Source organism: Stegostoma tigrinum, chromosome 30, assembly GCF_030684315.1.
Source record: "Stegostoma tigrinum isolate sSteTig4 chromosome 30, sSteTig4.hap1, whole genome shotgun sequence".
Taxonomy (NCBI): domain Eukaryota; kingdom Metazoa; phylum Chordata; class Chondrichthyes; order Orectolobiformes; family Stegostomatidae; genus Stegostoma; species Stegostoma tigrinum.
Window position 1 is genome coordinate 10857526 of NC_081383.1, and position 18672 is coordinate 10876197.

General features: G+C 41.3%; 1 protein-coding gene across 2 annotated transcripts in view; it reads left to right on the forward strand.

Annotated features, from left to right (window-relative positions):
* The window catches only part of LOC125465805 (calcium/calmodulin-dependent protein kinase type IV-like), a 150639-nt gene that overhangs the window by 112262 nt on the left and 19705 nt on the right, over positions 1-18672 (forward strand). For both annotated transcript variants that reach the window (XM_048559678.2, XM_048559680.2), the window contains 5 exons: positions 1630-1720; positions 2884-2958; positions 13479-13554; positions 14963-15089; positions 17193-17345. In XM_048559678.2, coding sequence (XP_048415635.1) covers positions 1630-1720; positions 2884-2958; positions 13479-13554; positions 14963-15089; positions 17193-17345 — 522 coding nt within the window. The remainder of the gene's footprint in view (positions 1-1629; positions 1721-2883; positions 2959-13478; positions 13555-14962; positions 15090-17192; positions 17346-18672) is intronic.

Consider the following 18672-nt stretch of genomic DNA (forward strand, 5'->3'; position numbering starts at 1 on the left):
AATTGACAGTACACTTTTTTCCCCCCCAAAAAAATCTAGCAGAATCTTGTTGAAGCAGCAGGCATCTCATCAGATGGCTGCAGCCTGGTGAGAAACCCACCCTGCCTCTTCCAGGGAAGGTCTGACAAACTTATGGGAATAGAAGTCCCGTCCAGCAATACCTTCCTTTAATCAGAGGCTAATCTTCTTAGGATGTGGTAAAATATGATTCAAACACCATGGCAGATGGCAAAAATCTGTACTCAATTAATGATAGAAACTGGAATTGAAAGCTGCTCTAATGGTGATCATGAAACCACTGTCACTTGTTGTACAAACCCATCTGGTTCACTGATGCTCTTTAAGGCAGGAAATCTGCCTGTCCTCAACTGGTCTGGTCTACACATGACTCCGGAACCACAGAAACTCGATAGGCTGGGTGATGCTTTTTTCTCAAAATTTAAACAAGGAATTAAATTGACTACATCTTCAAAGACCTTATCCAATTTTACTTATATTCATGTCTAATTTTAACAATGCCAAAGGAATGCCTTACTTCTCTAAAGGGTACCTGACCTCTACAAAAGTAGTACGTGACTTCATCCAAAAGATTACATTACCTCACCTCTCGAAATAATTCTGGCAGGTTCAGACCTTTCTCAGAAAATGGCCAAAGCCCAGAAGTGATGTTTCAGAAATCTGGGCAACCTAAACGGTTTCTGTTTGAAGACAGCTAAACTTACTATGCAACTGTCTCTGTTGTGTAAAATGTCTCCTGTCCCCATACCCATCCCCCTGAAAATGTCAGTTGCCAGTTTCAAGGTTGGGATCCTTTGAGTTCTGGGCTACACTGTTTTTCTAGCTAAAACACGGAACCTTTCTAACTTTACAAAGTTTTGTATTAGCGTCTCCTCCAACCTGAAAGCTACATATAAAGTCAGATAAAGTTGTCTCGAAGTTACTATAACCGGAAATTGTTGAAACCACAGACTTTACACTTCCTGGAAAAAAACTGTGATACACTTTTAACCCAATGTAATAAAAACAAAACAACTAACAGGTGAAAGTTCAGGATCTGCCATTAAATACAGTAGAATTAACAAGCACAGCAGTAATGCCATAAAATCAGGCATGCCTTCCAATTTTCAAAATTTACATAAGAGCAAGAATCTTTTAGAATAGCTGCATTTATAATGTCATGATGCCGAAATTTCACTATATTTGAGAAAATTCCCAACTCCACAAACCCAGTTTAGCATTCAGATCCAAGTTAACCTCCCCTTGAACCAACTCATCTATATATAAATCGAAGAAATTTAATCCCAAAAACAAAGAACAAATCACAGAGTAGCACACATGCAATCTTAACACTGATCTTTACCAAAATACTACAAATGACTTTTTAAATTAAGTCCCTTTTGTAATTTTCAATGGCAATGAAATTCTCTGCTGTCACCAGTGCTGGAAAACCTGTTATGAAGACAGATTGATTTCATCATTGTACAACTGTTTCAGCAAAAGAGGCTGCAATTTACGAAATAATCAGAAACAAAGACCAGTAGCAATTGACCAAAAGCCACTCAAGCACAAAGTTACAGTACTGTTATTTTGTTAACGTGAAGTCTGATTTCTTTCTGAATATTCTTTTAGTATTTACATGAGAATGGAGTGGTCCATCGAGACCTTAAACCAGAAAACCTTCTATATGCAGATCTATCATCAGAAGCACCACTGAAAATAGGTAAGCCTCACCTGTACAATTACATATAACTGAAGATTTGCCATACTTAAAATTTGGGAGAAACTACACAACTCCCCAGCAATATGAAGATTTTCTATTTGTTCTGTGATTAGCAAAATTGTCAACAAATTCACAGTTCTGCTAACCATGACGATAGGGAAGTTCTCACACGTGCTTAACAAATGTGTTTTGTTTCAAATCTTGTGTCTCAGAGTAAAAGCCATTTTCCATGTAAGAACTGAGACAATGATCAAATAACAGCATGTTGTTCACCATTGAAGTGTCAGAGTCAGGGTGGATTCTGGATCAACATAACATGCACATACCGTAGCTTCTTGCAAAAATTATTGCAAAATATTCAAAAATGTTCTCCTAGTCCAGGGCTAGTGCAGCTAACAAGTCTCCAATTTACTACATTAGCTTGCTTCAGACACTCTTTCCTCACATCTCTGTAATAATTCCTTTTAATTTAAGTTGTGAACATGGGTTTGAGACCCCAGTTACTCTCTCTCAAACTGAATTTGAAGATTTCTGAAAAAGTCTCCTAACTTTATATAAATTAAAATATAAAACATTGTAGACTGGATTGAAAGAAAAGCAAATTAATATATTTACTATAGACTCCTTTTCACATATATGACATACTGATAAATAAAGTCAAATTTTCCAAAGTACTATCAATGGTTGGAAAAAACTGTCTCTTGAATCTCTAAACAGATTTTTAAATATACTCTTTTAAGATACAGACAGCCTGCTGTTTCTGTTTTTAATTTTCAAAATGTATAGTTTATTTCTTAACTGAGGCCTTGTTACAAAAGCATCCATCAAGATTAAAAGACTATTTCTATTTTTTCTGGATTTTCTTAACCATTAAAAAAAAAGCCTTTTCAATTATAACTAAAAGAATTTTTTGTTACTAAATGTACTGTTGTGCTTAGCAACAAGCACCATCTCTGCTGTGGAGTTACCCAAATCTTTCATCTGCTCCAGAAAGCAGTTATTAAAGTAGGTGCACAGATCAGCGGACCGGAGGGTACTAACATGCTGGCTTTTCAGCATCGATGCTCGTATAATACTTGATCATTTTTCTTGACAATAACAACACATAGACATTGTAAAAAAATTCACCATTGATCCTGTTCTGTCTTTTCTTGTTGATTTAGCTGACTTTGGTCTATCCAAAATTCTGAACGAGCAGGTTACCATGAAGACAGTCTGTGGGACTCCTGGATATTGTGGTATGTAAATAGCATTTAACTGAATGTCTAACAAACATTGTGACATTTTGACACAAGAATGTTTGAGCACAAACTATAAAAATCATATCCCAAAAACATCCACTGAATTGAGGGTATTTGGATAAAGGGAGCAAGCAAATCATGCTGACAGTAAAATGCTCACTTTGATACAATTTCATAGTATTCCACAGGAACAAGTTACCATTTTACAATGATAGTGGAATATTCCATGAGACTGAGAATCAAGGTAGTTCAACTACTTAAATTATTACTTAAAGCTGACAAATGCATTGTTTCTTGTAAAATTGTTTCAGTACAGCACTAAACACCATTCAGTCCCACAGCAGATCCTTTGGTGCCTAGACAATAAGATATACAAGTAGGAGAAAATCATTCAAACCCTGAATCTGCTTTGTTATGACTGATAGCTACCTCACTGCTAAGGTCCTATGCTATCCCTTATCCCTGACATCATTGATAGATTTCTAGCTACCAATCTCTGTATCAATCTTGCATAATGACTAAGCTTCCACAGCTGTCTGAGGTAGAGAATTCAAAACGTTCACCATCCTCAAACTAAAGACATGTTGCCGTTCACCTCAGTCCTAAATAGCTTACCTTTTAGTCTGAGACTGTGTCCTCTGATTCTAAACCCCACAGGCAGGGAAACCACCTTTGCAGCATCTACTCTGATTATCTCTCTAAGAATTTTCTAAGTTTCAATGACATAATCTCTCATTCTTTTAAACTCCAGGGGATACAAGTCCGGGCTCTTTAATCCACCCTCATGAGGCAATCCCACCATCTCAGGAAAAAAGTGAATTTCTGCTGCAGTGCCTCTATTGCAAGTATATCCTTCGTAAGACAAAAGGATCAAAATTATACTAAGTGCAGTTTCACTAGTGTTTAGTATACATGAAGACATTTTTGCTCCTGTATTCACCACCTCTTGCAATAAAGGTTAACTTAATGTTTACCTTTCAAATTGCTTTCTACATGCCAGGTTCAGTGGCTTATAAACAGAGAGGTTCCTTTGGTCATCAACACTTTCCAATCTCTCATCATTAAAGAAATACTATGCATTCCTTCTACCTAAGCAGACAATCTCATTTATCCAGATCTCACATACTCCATCTACCACACTCTTGCTGTTTCACTGAGCCTGTCTAAATCACAGAATCTTGGAATCACTACATGTAGAAACAGGCCATTCAGCCCATCAAATCCACACCAACCCTCTGAAGACAACCTAACCAGACCCTTTCTCCCACCCCTGTAACCCTGCAATTCTCATAGCCAAACCACCTCACCTACACAACTTTGGACTGTGGGAGGAAACTAATACATCCAGACACAGCCCAAGCCACATTCACTCCAAGTGTTTCAGCTGAAACCAATCTGATTGACTGTGCAAACTAAATGCCATCACATGATGCTATTAACACATGAGGGCCAGCACTCCTTTATGTTTAGGTGGCAATTTCAATGTAAAGAAACATTACAAGATGCTCCACAGGAGCATTAAAAAATAAAAAAAAAGTGACACTGAGATCCTGCAGGCATTAGGTCAGATGACCAAGTGCTTAGTCAAAGACTTTTAATGAAATGTCTTAAAGAGAAGGCAAGTGACATAGGGAGCGATTCTGCTTTAGTTCCATCAGCATCATTCTGCTAACATTTAGATGGGTAGAGCCAGCCACAACAGGCATTGCCTGCTGAAAATGACAATCCTGATAACAATTGTTTTTAAATTATTTCCAGTGATGTGGCAGTGACCATTTCATTTGTAGCTTGTTCTACTGTGGAATATATCCTTTCTCACAATTCAAATCCCTACCAAGTTTTATATCAATTACAAAACTGGAAACAATTAGCCCCCACATCTATATGTTTTCCCATCAATCTGTTTGGACATGTTATTTACAGACCTCTGGAGCAGGTGGGAGTATGAACCTAGGTCTCCTGGCCCCAAGGTAGGAACACTACCTCTGCGCCACAAGTGCACCATAGGCCGCACACTAAATCTTTAATATAAATGGTAAACAGCACTGTTTAGCACTGATCCTTGCTGTATCCCATTAGTCACTGTCTGCCAACCAGAGTGTGACCTAGTTATTCCTACTTTCTGCTTTATGCTTGTTAAGCAAACCTCAATCCATGCTATATCAAGTCTACATCCTCCAATTCCATGTACTTTAATTTTGTTTACTAACCTCCTATATGGTACCTTATTAGAAGTTTTCTGAAAATCCAAACACACCACATTCACTTGTTCCCCCTTATCAACTTTACTAATAACATTCTTAAAAGAGTATGTTGCCGTGCAGATCACACCAGTTAATGATACTGACTATTAACTACTTGTTTAACATTTTAAAATTTTAATTAAGGGAGGGTGATCTTATTGTCAGGGGATCTCACTGAGAAATGAACTTGGCAATGGCTGCCATCTACTTTGCTGAGTCGAAGCAGACATAATATATGTACAAGACAACAAAATGTGAGGCTGGATGAACACAGCAGGCCAAGCAGCATCTCAGGAGCACAAAAGCTGACGTTTCGGGCCTAGACCCTTCATCAGAGAGGGGGATGGGGTGAGGGTTCTGGAATAAATAGGGAGAGAGGGGGAGGCGGACCGAAGATGGAGAGAAAAGAAGATAGGTGGAGAGGAGAGTATAGCTGGGGAGGTAGGGAGGGGATAGGTCAGTCCAGGGTGGTATACTGCATCCACTGTACCCGGTGTGGCTCCCTCTACATTGGGGAAACCAAGCGGAGGCTTGGAGACCGCTTTGCAGAACACCTCCGCTCAGTTCGCAACCAACTATTGCACCTCCCAGTCGCAAACCATTTCCACTCCCCCTCCCATTCTTTAGATGACATGTCCATCATGGGCCTCCTGCAGTGCCACAATGATGCCACCCGAAGGTTACAGGAACAGCAACTCATATTCCGCCTGGGAACCCTGCAGCCTAATGGTATCAATGTGGACTTCACCAGTTTCAAAATCTCCCCTTCCCCAACTGCATCCCTAAACCAGCCCAGTTCGTCCCCTCTCCCCACTGCACCACACAACCAGCCCAGCTCTTCCCCTCCACCCACTGCATCCCAAAACCAGTCCAACCTGTCTCTGCCTCCCTAACCTGTTCTTCCTCTCACCCATCCCTTCCTCCCACCCCAAGCCGCACCCCCATCTACCTACTAACCTCATCCCACCTCCTTGACCTGTCCGTCTTCCCTGGACTGACCTATCCCCTCCCTACCTCCCCACCTATACTCTCTCCACCTATCTTCTTTTCTCTCCATCTTCGGTCCGCCTCCCCCCTCTCCCTATTTATTCCAGAACCCTCACCCCATCCCCCTCTTTGATGAAGGGTCTAGGCCTGAAACGTCAGCTTTTGTGCTCCTGAGATGCTGCTTGGCGTGCTGTGTTCATCCAGCCTCACATTTTGTTGTCTTGGATTCTCCAGCATCTGCAGTTCCCATTATCTCTGATAATATATGTACATATTATTTCTATCTACAAAGAACAGGGCTCTATGTATTAATAAATCCAGTATATTAAGTGAACCATATTGCAAGTGTGATTGACAATCCTAAATTGCTTCTCAGCATTATCCTTCCCAAACTAAGGATTATGTAGCAAATGTTGTCCAGACTTGGAATCTAAGTTGGACATTGTGCCATGAATTTTGTAATTCATGTGATCAGTACTTTACTTGTTAAGGGGATATGCTGTTTGATATAGTCCACCACGCTTTGAGATGTATGCTCCACATACCTAGCATCACACCAACACTGAAATTCATATACTGCATTACTGTTTTGTTGGATAGGTAGAACGTTTTATGGCTTTATGACAGCATCCTGTTAATCGTGAACACAAATTGTAATGCTACTGCGTGTTAGCAACATAAAGCAATTAGTTTCATCAGTTGCTCAAACAGAATGTTTACCATTTCAGCTTAGTCTGTAATAGATTGAAAATTTGCAACAAAATCCAGAAGATACGAAGTATTATGCTGACAACCAAATTAGGACTGACAGTCAGGCTTGCAATATGATGCACTTGCATGTACATCCATTAATGTTTATTAATGTACACACACTATGTCTATTTCAATGCAATAAAATAGGTGACAGCCAGTTTTTAGTTCATTTCTCAAGGCAGTGTCGTAAGTAATCAGAGTCACCTGCCTTGTTTGAACTTCAAAGCTTGACAGTTTACTATCAGCCATCATTGACATTTGCATTCTCCATGGCAGCACCTCTACTAATCAAGTCCACTTGCCAACCAATTAGTGCACACGTCATACAGCATAAGTATTGTTTTCTCTCCATATTGGTATTACTTGCAAATTGCCCTGATAAGTGCAAGACAAAAAGCTTCAACAAATCCTTTTTTCATCAACATTGAAGTTGTACTATATTTATTAATAACTGGCATGACTTTTTTCTTACAATTGACTTTTCATTCAAGTTGTGCATATTAGTTATAAATTAAGATGTGCTCACAGCTGTTATATCCATATAAATTCCAATATCTCACTGAAATCCATCTAGCTATACAATGTGCAACATATGATATGTATAATATGCAACAGATGATATATGTATACACACACACACAAGTACATGTTGCTGCATCTTACATGATAAGACGAATTTTAATTAGTAATGGATGCCTTGAACTTAATGACTGTATTTGATAATGGTCACAACTTCCTATGCAAGTAGTTGCATTATTTGTGACACCAAAGTCTGCAACTTTAAACTTTCTATTTATTAAAATACAGTAGATATGCAGAAAGCAGAAAAAAATTTAAGTAAATCTTTCTTGATTAGAATGCCACATTAGTGTCAGTAGAAACAAACTGCAGTCAGTATACCTTGCTGAAGAGGTTACTTTTTACTGTGCATTATGTCTCAGTCTACAAACGTGTTTACATGTGCTTACACTAGATAATTTACTGCATTAGAATTTTGCAAAAGCTGATTGTAATATGAAAGAAATACAGATTGACATGCATGTAGTGAGAGGCAGTATTATTTTGGCACCTCGAAATTACTGATTGTCACCTTTGACAGAAAGACCACAACTCACAATTTTTGGAGCCTCCAAGGCTGGGGACAGCTAGGTGAAGTGAGAGTGCTAATGAGGCAGAGAGGTTCAGGGAAAGAATTCTAGATTTTAAAACTGAGGCAGCTGACGAGACCATTGCCAATGGTGGTTACAATAGACGTGTGCAAAAGGCCAGAAAAGGAAAAGTCCAGATTTCTAAGGGTTAGTCTATGAATGGATTTGAAAAGAACAATCAGAATTTTAAAATCGATACATTGCTAGACTGGTGGCTAATGTAAGTCAACAAACATAGAGGTGATGGATGAATAGGACTTGCTCTGAGTTAGGATATACTAGCAAAGTTGAGGTGAGCTGAAGTTTATGGAGGTAGGAAGATGGGAGGTTGATGAGGAGAGCACTGGAATAGCCAAATCTAAAAGTAACAAAGGTATAAATGAGGCTTTCATAAGACCATACAAAACATAATAACTAGGAATAAGAGTAGGTCTTTCAAACTAGTATCATCATTAATTATGAACGTGGCTGATCTTCTACCACAATTCAGCCTTCCTGTACTATCATTAAATCCCTTAAATCCATTCGTAATAAATTGAAGCACACATGAACTAAGGTAGGGCTAAAATAGGTGATGCTACGCATATGGAAGTAGACAGTGATGATGATGGAATAGATGTGGGATCAGGAGTTCATCTTGGGTTTATAGAAAATTCCGTGATTGTAACAGCACAACACTGGTCTGGAAGCGCAATGGTATAGGTGGCTAAAGAACAGAGCTTCTGGAAGAGAATAAACACAATGGTTTCACTCTTCAGAATGTTTAATTTGAAGAAATTTTCTGCTTAACTAGTACTAGACATCAGACAAGCAACCTGACAAGTCAAAGGCAATAGAGGGGTCAAAAGATATGCTGATGAGGTAATCTGGGTGTCATCAACGTTTATGTGAATGCTGATAAGTATTCGTTTGGGGCAGCATTTAAGATAAAAAAAATTGGAGCAGCCAAGGATAAATCTTTGAGAGGTAGTAGTGCAGGACATGAGGAGAAGCTATTGCAAATAATTCTTTGGCTTTGATTGCAAGAATAATAATGGAGCCGGGGACAGCAGTCCCATCCTGGTAGGCAACATAGTGGAGATAATGGAGGAGGATAGTGTGATCAACTGTGTCAATTTACACACAGGCTGAGACTCATGAGGAAGAATAGTTTTCTATTAGTCACAACCATAATGGACTTTAATTAAGAAAGATTCAGTGCTACGGGAAGGGCAGAGACCTGGTTGAAACTTCGTAAACATAGACTCATGAAAAAAATGGGCATGGATTTCGAGAGGTGGCATGTTTGAGGATATTCGACATATTATTCTTAACTCAAACCTAACCTTGATACTACTCACTATATCCACACAGCATATCTCTGTTCCCATTTGCTGAAATTTAAGTAATAGTTATGCTAACAAAAAAGGCAATGCCTAAGTAAATGTATCCATATGATTCAAGTATGTTTTGGACCTTTCAAAAGTTGAAGTAGACCTGAAATGCTACGATTTGTCCTTGCATATCTCATTTTTGAAAGTTTCTCAAAGAGGTGTGAGACAATCACAGACTGCGCAGTGTCAAGTGGTCTGTTTTTGTGGCCATGTCAGATGTGTTGCTGTTGCTGTAATCTCTTTTCTATCACGGTTAACAGCTATAGTAACAGAAAAAAAATTTCAACTAACACGGTAAAGGTGAAACAAACACCCTATGCAGAAATGGGCTTTAGCATTACCCCTGTCTCTCAGCTTAGGCTCAATTCAAGATTCTGAAACTTTTAAAAATGGGATGAATATATTCCTGTTTCCCTTCTTATTCAGCTCAAATAAACAGCATAAGGGGAACGTATACAGCTGTTTGTTAGTATCTGCAACCCCATTACAGAGAAAAAAAGTCCTACAGCACAGTTTTTAAATTATTTTCTAATTAAAGGTTACCAGAGTTATAGATTTCCCACTGTTCACTTCCCTAGTTAAGGCCACCAATACAATATGACATTTAAAAAAATCTGTGAGAACAGCAAGCCTGTGCTCCAAATCATTGCACCTATTAAAATTTCATATTTTCTTATTTTTATCAGATAAGCCTTGAACACAATAACAAATCAAGTTCAAGTCCACAGTGTAAGTGGTGGCTTGCATTTCCACAGCTGGATAATAGCATACTATAAGAACTAGTCAACACAGTAGGTATAATTTTGCTCCATCTTCCTCTACCCTGATTCTAGATGTTAGTGAGGCACAGCATGCAATATGTGGTGACCCAAATTTACCTGATGTAGAAGTTAGAAATTCTGCAAACCTGAAAATGGTAAATAGTACCTGAAAAAAAGAGATGCAATGCTCTGAATCATATCCATTTCATTGTTGTGTAGATTATCTCAAGACCTCTAATTAAAGAAAAGAGTAGCCTAAATTCACCCTCCAAATGGGGGTCCACCAGCAAGAATCCAGCAAGAAGGTGGAGTGAGAGGGCCAAATACACAGCTCCTAGATTCATTTTCAATGCTATGCCTGATGTCACAGATCAACTATCCCTGCAGTTAACGAAAATAACTGGACAATGTAAAAGAGTTAGTGTATCTCTTGCGAGATAACAAAGTGTGGAGCTGGATGAACACAGCAGGCCAAGCAGCATCTTAGGAGCACAAAACCTGATATTTCGGGCATAGACCTTTCATCAGAAAAGGGGGATGGGGAGAGGATTCTGAAATAAATAGGGAGAGAGGGGGAGGCAGACCGAAGATGGAGAGAAAAGAAGATAGGTGGAGAGGAGAGTATAGGTGGGGAGGTAGGGAGGGGATAGGTCAGTCTGGGGAGGACGGACAGGTCAAGAGGGCGGGATGAGGTTAGTAGGTAGGAAATGGAGGTGCAGCTTGAGGTGGGAGGAAGGGATAGGTGAGAGGAAGAACAGGTTAGGGAGGCGGCGACGAGCTGGGCTGGTTTTGGGATGCAGTAGGGGGAGGGGAGATTTTGAAGTTTGTGAAATCCACATTGATACCATTGGGCTCAGAGATAATGGGAAGGTCTAGGCCCAAAACGTCAGCTTTTGTGCTCCTAAGATGTTGCTTGGCCTGCTGTGCTCATTCAGCCCCACACTTTGTTACTTTGATACCATTGGGCTGCAGAGTTCTCAAGTGGAATATGAGTTGCTGTTCCTGCAAACTTCGAGTGGCATTATTATGGCACTGCAGGAGGCCCAGGATGGACATGTCGTCTAAGGAATGGGAGGGGGAGTTAAAATGGTTCGCGACTGGGAGGTGCATTTGTTTATTGTGAACCAAGCGTAGGTGTTCTGCAAAGCGGTCCCCAAGTCTTTGCTTGGTTTCCCCAAAGTAGAGGATGCCACAACGGGGAGAGCAGATGCAGTATACCACATTGGCAGATGTGCAGATGAACATCTGCTTGATGTGGAAAGTCATCTTGGGTCCTGGGATGGAGGTGAGGGAGGAGGTGTGGAGGCAAGTGTAGCACTTCCTGCAGTTGCAGGGGAAAGTGCCAGGTATAGTGGAGTTGGAGGGGAGTGTGGAGTGGACAAGGGAGTCCCAGAGAGAGTGGTCTCTCCAGAAGACAGACAAGGGTGGGGATGGAAAAATGTCTTTGGTGGTGGGGTCGGACTGCAGATGGCAGAAGTATTGGAGGATGATGCGTTGTATCCGGAGGTTCTTGGGTTGGTATATGAGGTCTAGGAAGATTCTCTTTTGGCGGTTATTGCGGGGGCGGGGTGTGAGGGATGAGTTGCGCGAAATGCAGGAAACTCGGTCGAGGGCGTTCTCGATCACTGCAGGAGTGAAGTTGCAGTCCTTGAAGAATGAGGATATCTGGGATGTATGGGAGTGGAATGCTTCATCCTGGGAGCAAATGCAGCGTAAGCGAAGGAATTGGGAATAGTGTATCTCTTGCTGTTTCTTTTGATTTCAGCTTCGAAACAAAGGTACAATTTAATATCTCCTATCCATACCAGTAGCAGACTTAGAGGCAGGGAGAGCATTGAATTGAGAATGAGAGGGCAGGGGAGAACCTTTTCTCCATTAAAGTCCATCTAAGACCCTCATCCTACCACTACTTGTATTCAGCCAGTGGCAGATGGGGTGTTCCCACATGAGAAACACACAAAGCAAACTTTTGTCTGGTTCCCTGCCTTACTTAACACGTGCTCCCAGTCTTGAAGGACGGTCACTAACATGTAACATTAACTTTTTTTTATTCACTCATGGGACAAAGGTTCACTGGCAGGTGACCATTTCTTGCCTTTCTGTAGTTGCCCTTGAAAAGGTAGTGCTGAGCTGCCTTCTTGAACTGCTGCAATCCATATGCTGTCGGTTGACCCACAATACCCGTGGAGAGGGAATTCCAGGATCTTGACCCAGTGACAGCAAAGGAACAGATATATTTCCAAGTCAGGATGGTAAGTGGCTTGGGGGGGAAATTTGCAGGTGGTGGTGTTCCCATGTCCTTGTCCTTTTAGATGGAAGTGTTCATGGGGTTCAAAGATGCTGTCTAATTTGGTGATTTTCTCCTGTGCATCTTGTAGATAGTACACACTATTGCTATTGAGTGTCAGTGGTAGGCAGAGTGAATGCTTGTACATGTGATGCAAATCAAGCTGGTTGCTTTATCCTGGATGTTATCAAGCTTCTTGAGTGTTTTTGGAGCTTTACCCTCCAGGCAAGTGGGGAGTATTCCAAGACATTCATGACTTGTACCTGGTAGATGGTGGACAGAGTCTGGAGGTGAGTTTTTCACTGCAGTATTCCTAGCTTCAGGCCTGCTGTTTTAGCCACTGTGTTTATGTGGTCAGTCCAGTTGAGTTTGTGGTCTGTGGTAACCCCAAGGATTTAGTGATGGTAACATAATTGAATGTCAAGGGGTAGTGGTTAGGTTGTCTCTTATTGGAGATGGTCATTGCCTGGCTTTTGACTGTTACTTGTCAGCCCAAGCCTGAACATGGACTGCTTCAGTATCTGAGGAGTCACAAATGGTGTTGAGCATTGTGCAAACATCGGCAAACATCCCAACTTATAAACTTACGATGGAGGGACAGTCATTGATGAAGCAGCTGAAGGTGATTGAGCCTAAGACATTATCCTGAGGAACTCCAGCAGAGATATCCTGCAGCTGGGATGACCAACCTCCAATAACTGCAACCATCTTTCTATGTGCCAGGTATGACTCCAACCAGTAGAGAGTTTGTCTCCAACACGCTTTGCTAGGGCTCCTCAATGCCACACTTGATTGAAAAGGCCTTGATGTCAAGGCTGTCACTCTCATCTCACTGTTTCTTTCTCCACAGATGCTACCAGACCTGCTGAATATTTTAAGCACTTTTTATTTTTGTTTCTAAAGCTTAATAATATGTATTTAATGTTTAAGTTATTAATGCCATTTGATTATTTTCCATTTTTCAGCACCTGAGATCCTACGAGGCTGCACCTACGGGCCCGAGGTGGATATGTGGTCTGTTGGAGTCATAACTTACATCTTGTAAGTGTGCTTCAAACATGACTATACTGTCAAGAGTAAAACATCATATTATAATATTGCAAGGAACTCAGATGCTATCCACTAATACACAATATGTTTTGTCAAAATTATGGATGCCAAAACTTAGATAACACAAAGCAAACCAACCTTCAGGCTTGATTTCATGTTGGCACTAATTTGATTTGCTAGCAATATTAATTGTAGGCAGTTTTTCAGCTGAATTATTCTAAAGCTGTTGAGTTTCATGCATAAATTGTGGTAACCTGCTGATTAAACCTGTCTAAGCAAATGTGAAAATGAAATGACACTTTTTAAAAGCCATATGGCTTCTGCAAATTTCAAAACATTTTTAAGGCTCTGTTTTTAACTTTACTGCAGTATTTCTTTCAGAGTAAGTAAGCCCCAGTGAGGAGAAGTGCTTCTTGCCTTTACCCGCTTCTATTCTGATTCCAAGCCAATGGTTGTTAGCAGTTATTTTCTCCGCTGCTTAAACCTTACATGAACCTAAATGACGTACTCACAAACAGAACACAAAAACAAAGTTGCTGAAAAAGCTCAGCAGGTCTGGTAGCATCTGTAAAGCTAAAAACAGAGTTAACGCTCGGGTCCGGTGACCCGTCCTCAGAATGGAATGTGCATTGAGGAAGGGTCACCGGACCCCGAAACATTAACTCTGTTTTCCTCTTTCACAGATGCTGCCAGACTTGCTGAGCTTTTCCAGAAACTTTGTCTTTCTTCCTGATTTACAGCATCCACAGTTCTTTCGGTTTTTATGAAATACTTTTACTCAGAACTTCTTCCTCCCCATGTCTGATGTCTGCTCTACTGAATTACTAGTGCTACATAAGGTGCCTATGGATGACACTGGTCCAATCCATCACTGCATTTAATGTTCCCATGCCTGCACAGAGGTAGTATCAGGTCTCAGACCAAACTACTGCTATCATAGCCTTGCAGCTGTTGGCCCAGCTCAGCATGTGGATCGCTGCTGACCCAACCCTACCAGACATCCCTGCAAGCTTTACCAGATTGTGGTGCCCATGACCCTAATAAGGCTTCCTGACTTGCCTACAGACTCTTGTTCACCGTCCTGTGCAAGTTAAAGAATTGCACACTGTGACTTGGCTGTTTCCTAGGAAGCTATTGTAATGAATAGGTGGGAAACAGTGAACAGCTTGTACCAAAATCTGCTTTCACTATGTCAAGTTCAAAATTCTAAGCAGAGAAGAGGAAGATCTGGCCTACAGGGTGTAGACTAATATGTTGTTAGAGTTATTAAATTTTGAAGTGTTACCTGGTAAACAACACCTTCCACATCAAATCACTTCTCCTATTTTTTATTTTCATGTTTTAAGTTAATATAGTCTTAAAATACTCACTGTAAGTTATGTTTTATTATCTTTCCTAGACTATGTGGGTTTGAACCATTTTTTGATGCAAGGGGTGACCAGTATATGTACAGCAGGATCTTGAACTGTGACTATGAATTTGTCTCCCCCTGGTGGGATGATGTGTCTCTAAATGCAAAAGATCTGGTAAGTATTGCAGGAATCTGAGGAAGCATTTATAATTCAAAAACTAAGCTCGAAAGTAATAAGCTAATTGTTCGCTTATTGTAAGACAGTAGCACAGAGGTGTTTCAGAGTTCTGATTGCCATGAATGAACTTGAAGTCACTCCAAATAATGAGACACTCCAAGTTTTAGGAGTTTGGCATATGTGGAACTTTAGAGGAACCTCAAGGAGTTGGGTCAAAAACCTGGAACTTACTGCTTAGCAGCATGTTGGGTATTCTACATCCCAATGACTGCAATGGTTCTAGATGGCAGCTCGTCACCAGCCAGGCAACAAATGATGGCCTAATAACACTCACATCCCATGAATGAATAAAAGAAAAACTTACCATTCCAGGGATGTACCTTCATTCAACTACTTTCAACTTGTTTACCTCAAGCTATTATCTCATGGATAGTGACTGAGAATGGGAATAATGTAAGATTTCCCCATCTTTATCAAGACTTTTTAAAGTTAATTTCAGTGGCCAAAAGCACCCTCAGGACATGCTCCACGGGCACCAATGAGATGCACCCCATATCTCCACAAATTAGCATTCCATGTTTGCCAGCCTCTAAGAGCCCTCGTTACACTTACATGACGCTTTTGCATTTCAGTGTTGTGCCTTGGAATTCATCAGCAGTTATCATTGTAATGTTGCAGCAAGGACACTGTGCATTCAGGGACATGCACCAGCTCAAATACAGGATCAGGCTGCATCTCTTGGCTCTTCGCTTTCTAGCATAGTGCTCACTCACTCCAAACCTACCTGGATGCTCACAGTGTCACTGTCTTGCATTTTCCTTGCCTCTATGCGTTTGCCCCTCAGGCAGAGAAACCAGGTTCATAGCTCTGATGAAGGGTCTAGGCCCGAAACGTCAGCTTTTGTGCTCCTGAGATGCTGCTTGGCCTGCTGTGTTCATCCAGCCTCACATTTTATTGCCTTGGATTCTCCAGCATCTGCAGTTCCCATTATCACTCATATTACTTGTCTTGCCTTGCCTTGCCAATTAACACAAACACAAAGGAAGGAGGATTATCAGGCTTGTCATTAGGCCTCAGTCAAGTCACCTGGGGATAGCTTTCAGTCAGATGATTTCAGCACAGGAAGTAAAGTGCAGCCTCTGGTGTCAGTCTAGGCGTTTGGACACAGTCATCACTCAAAGTGGTCAGAGTTGGGTTGCTCCCCACATAAGGGTAAGGAGACAAATTTTAAAGCATCCCATTATCCATTCCTCTGAATCTTGCAGCTGCATCATTTGTTCTGCCTATTGGGGCTGTCAATCTCTTCTGCTGGCAGGGTCAATTTTGATAAAATTGCAATAACAAAATTCGGTAGTAGCTATTTTTGCTTTGTAAGATCTTATCAATGAGCATAAAACAAATTGTTGTGTTTTACTTACTTATTATAAGATTTTATTATTATAATGAGGAGGCAATGGCCTAGTGTTACAATCACTGGACTGTTAACCCAGGTAATGTTCTGGGAACCCAAGTTCAAATCGGCAGATGATGGAATTTGAATTCAATAAAAACTTGGAATTAATGATACCCTTGAATCCATTGTCGATTGTCGGGGGGGGAAAGCCCATCTAGTTCACTAATGTCTTTCAGAGAAGGATACTGCCATTCTCACATGGTCGAGCCTACATGTGACTCCAGGCCCACCGCAATGTGGTTCATTCTTAACTGCTCTCTAGGAATTGCAATAATTCTAGCCTGCGATGCCCTCATCCATGAATGAATTTAAAAATAAGAACATTGAAGCTATTCACTCTAATGCTCTAAAAATGCTATCAATCTACATTTTGTGCCTCTGAATCTTGCAGCTGCATCATTTGATCTGCCAGATTATTTCTCTTTGTTTACATTTTTGAAAATCAGGTTGCAACAACAGATGAGAAAAAGAAATGGGACAATTTTGTAACCAAAGGGAAAAAAAACTGACTAAAAACCTCAGGATTTAATAAAGCATTTTGAATGTTGAAAAGGTCTTTGTTCAAATCACGTAAATAAGAGTGATTCACAACCAGTGAAGTTTCTTCCTCATGCTACTTCTAAGGCACTGTGTCTTAACATAAACAGGTCAGAAAACTGATAGTGCAAGATCCACAGAAACGGTTAACAGTTCATCAGGCCTTGCAACACCCTTGGGTGACTGGGAAAGCAGCTAATATAGCTCATATGGACAACGCTCAGAAGAAAATGCAAGAATTTAATGCGAGGCGCAAACTTAAAGTGAGTAAATGAACAATAAGCAGGGAGTTGTGCAATAAATTAATTTTAAATGTTGAAATGGCACATACCCATTGTAGGCTACACTTCTGCCTTAAAATCTTTCTTCCCTTGATTCCAGAAATGCACAGGTGGAATTAGTTCTGAATAAAAACTTTAATCACTCTTGTTTAAAGTTATAAATTATAGTGTTCTATCGACTGATATCAATGTTTGGGAACTTTGCTGATTCAAGAAACATTCATGTACCATCGACTTTTGAGAAGATTTGTAGCTCAGGTTGAGGTTCTGGATGTGAGTTTGCTCGCTGAGCTGGAAGGTTAGTTTTCAGATGATTCGTCACTTTTTTTTAATGTGAAAAAATATACTTTATTCGTAAGCATGTACAAAAAATAAAACATATTTATACACCTACCCAGTCATGCAAGCCGCTCCGGGTTACCTGGGGGTACATACACCAACTAAAGGAAAAAAAACAAACAAAGAAGAAAAAAAAACAAAGCAAAGAAAATACCCCGGCAGTCGTCACCCCGCACAGTCCCAGTTGGCCCCGTGACCAGTTGGGGAAGGCGCCAGCTGGGCCCAGTTACCAGATAGGACCCTTTTTTCTATTCTGGACGAGGGGTTTCATACCGTGGTCTTTCCCCACTGCGCCTTGGCGGCGGCTGCCCCAAGCTTTAGTGCGTCCCTCAGCACGTAGTCCTGGACCTTGGAGTGCGCCAGTCTGCAACACTCGGTCGGAGTCAGTTCTTTCAGCTGGCAGACCAGCGTGTTGCGGGCAGACCAAAGAGCGTCTTTCACCGCATTGATGGTCCTCCAGGCGCAGTTGATGTTAGTCTCGGTGTGCATCCCGGGAAACAGCCCGTAGAGCACGGAGTCCCGCGTCACGGAGCTGCTTGGGACGAACCTTGACAAATACCACTGCATCCCCCTCCAGACCTCCTGCGCATAGGCACACTCCAGAAGGAGGTGATCGACAGTCTCATCCCCCCGCCCGCAGCCACCTCGAGGGCAGCGTGCGGTGGCGCAGAGATTCCGGGCATGCATAAAGGACCTCACTGGCAGAGCCCCTCTCACCGCCAGCCAAGCAATGTCCTTGTGCTTGTTTGAAAGTTCTGGCGATGAGGCATTCTGCCAAACGACTTTGGCAGTCTGCATGGGGAACCACACGACGGGATCCACCCTCTCCTTTTCCCGAAGGGTCTCGAGGATACTACGGGCTGACCACTGCCTGACGGCCTTGTGGTCAAAGGTGGTTCCTTTCAAAAAATTCTCCACGAAGGCCAGGTGGTACGGGACGGTCCAACTACTCGGAGCGTTCCGCGGCAAT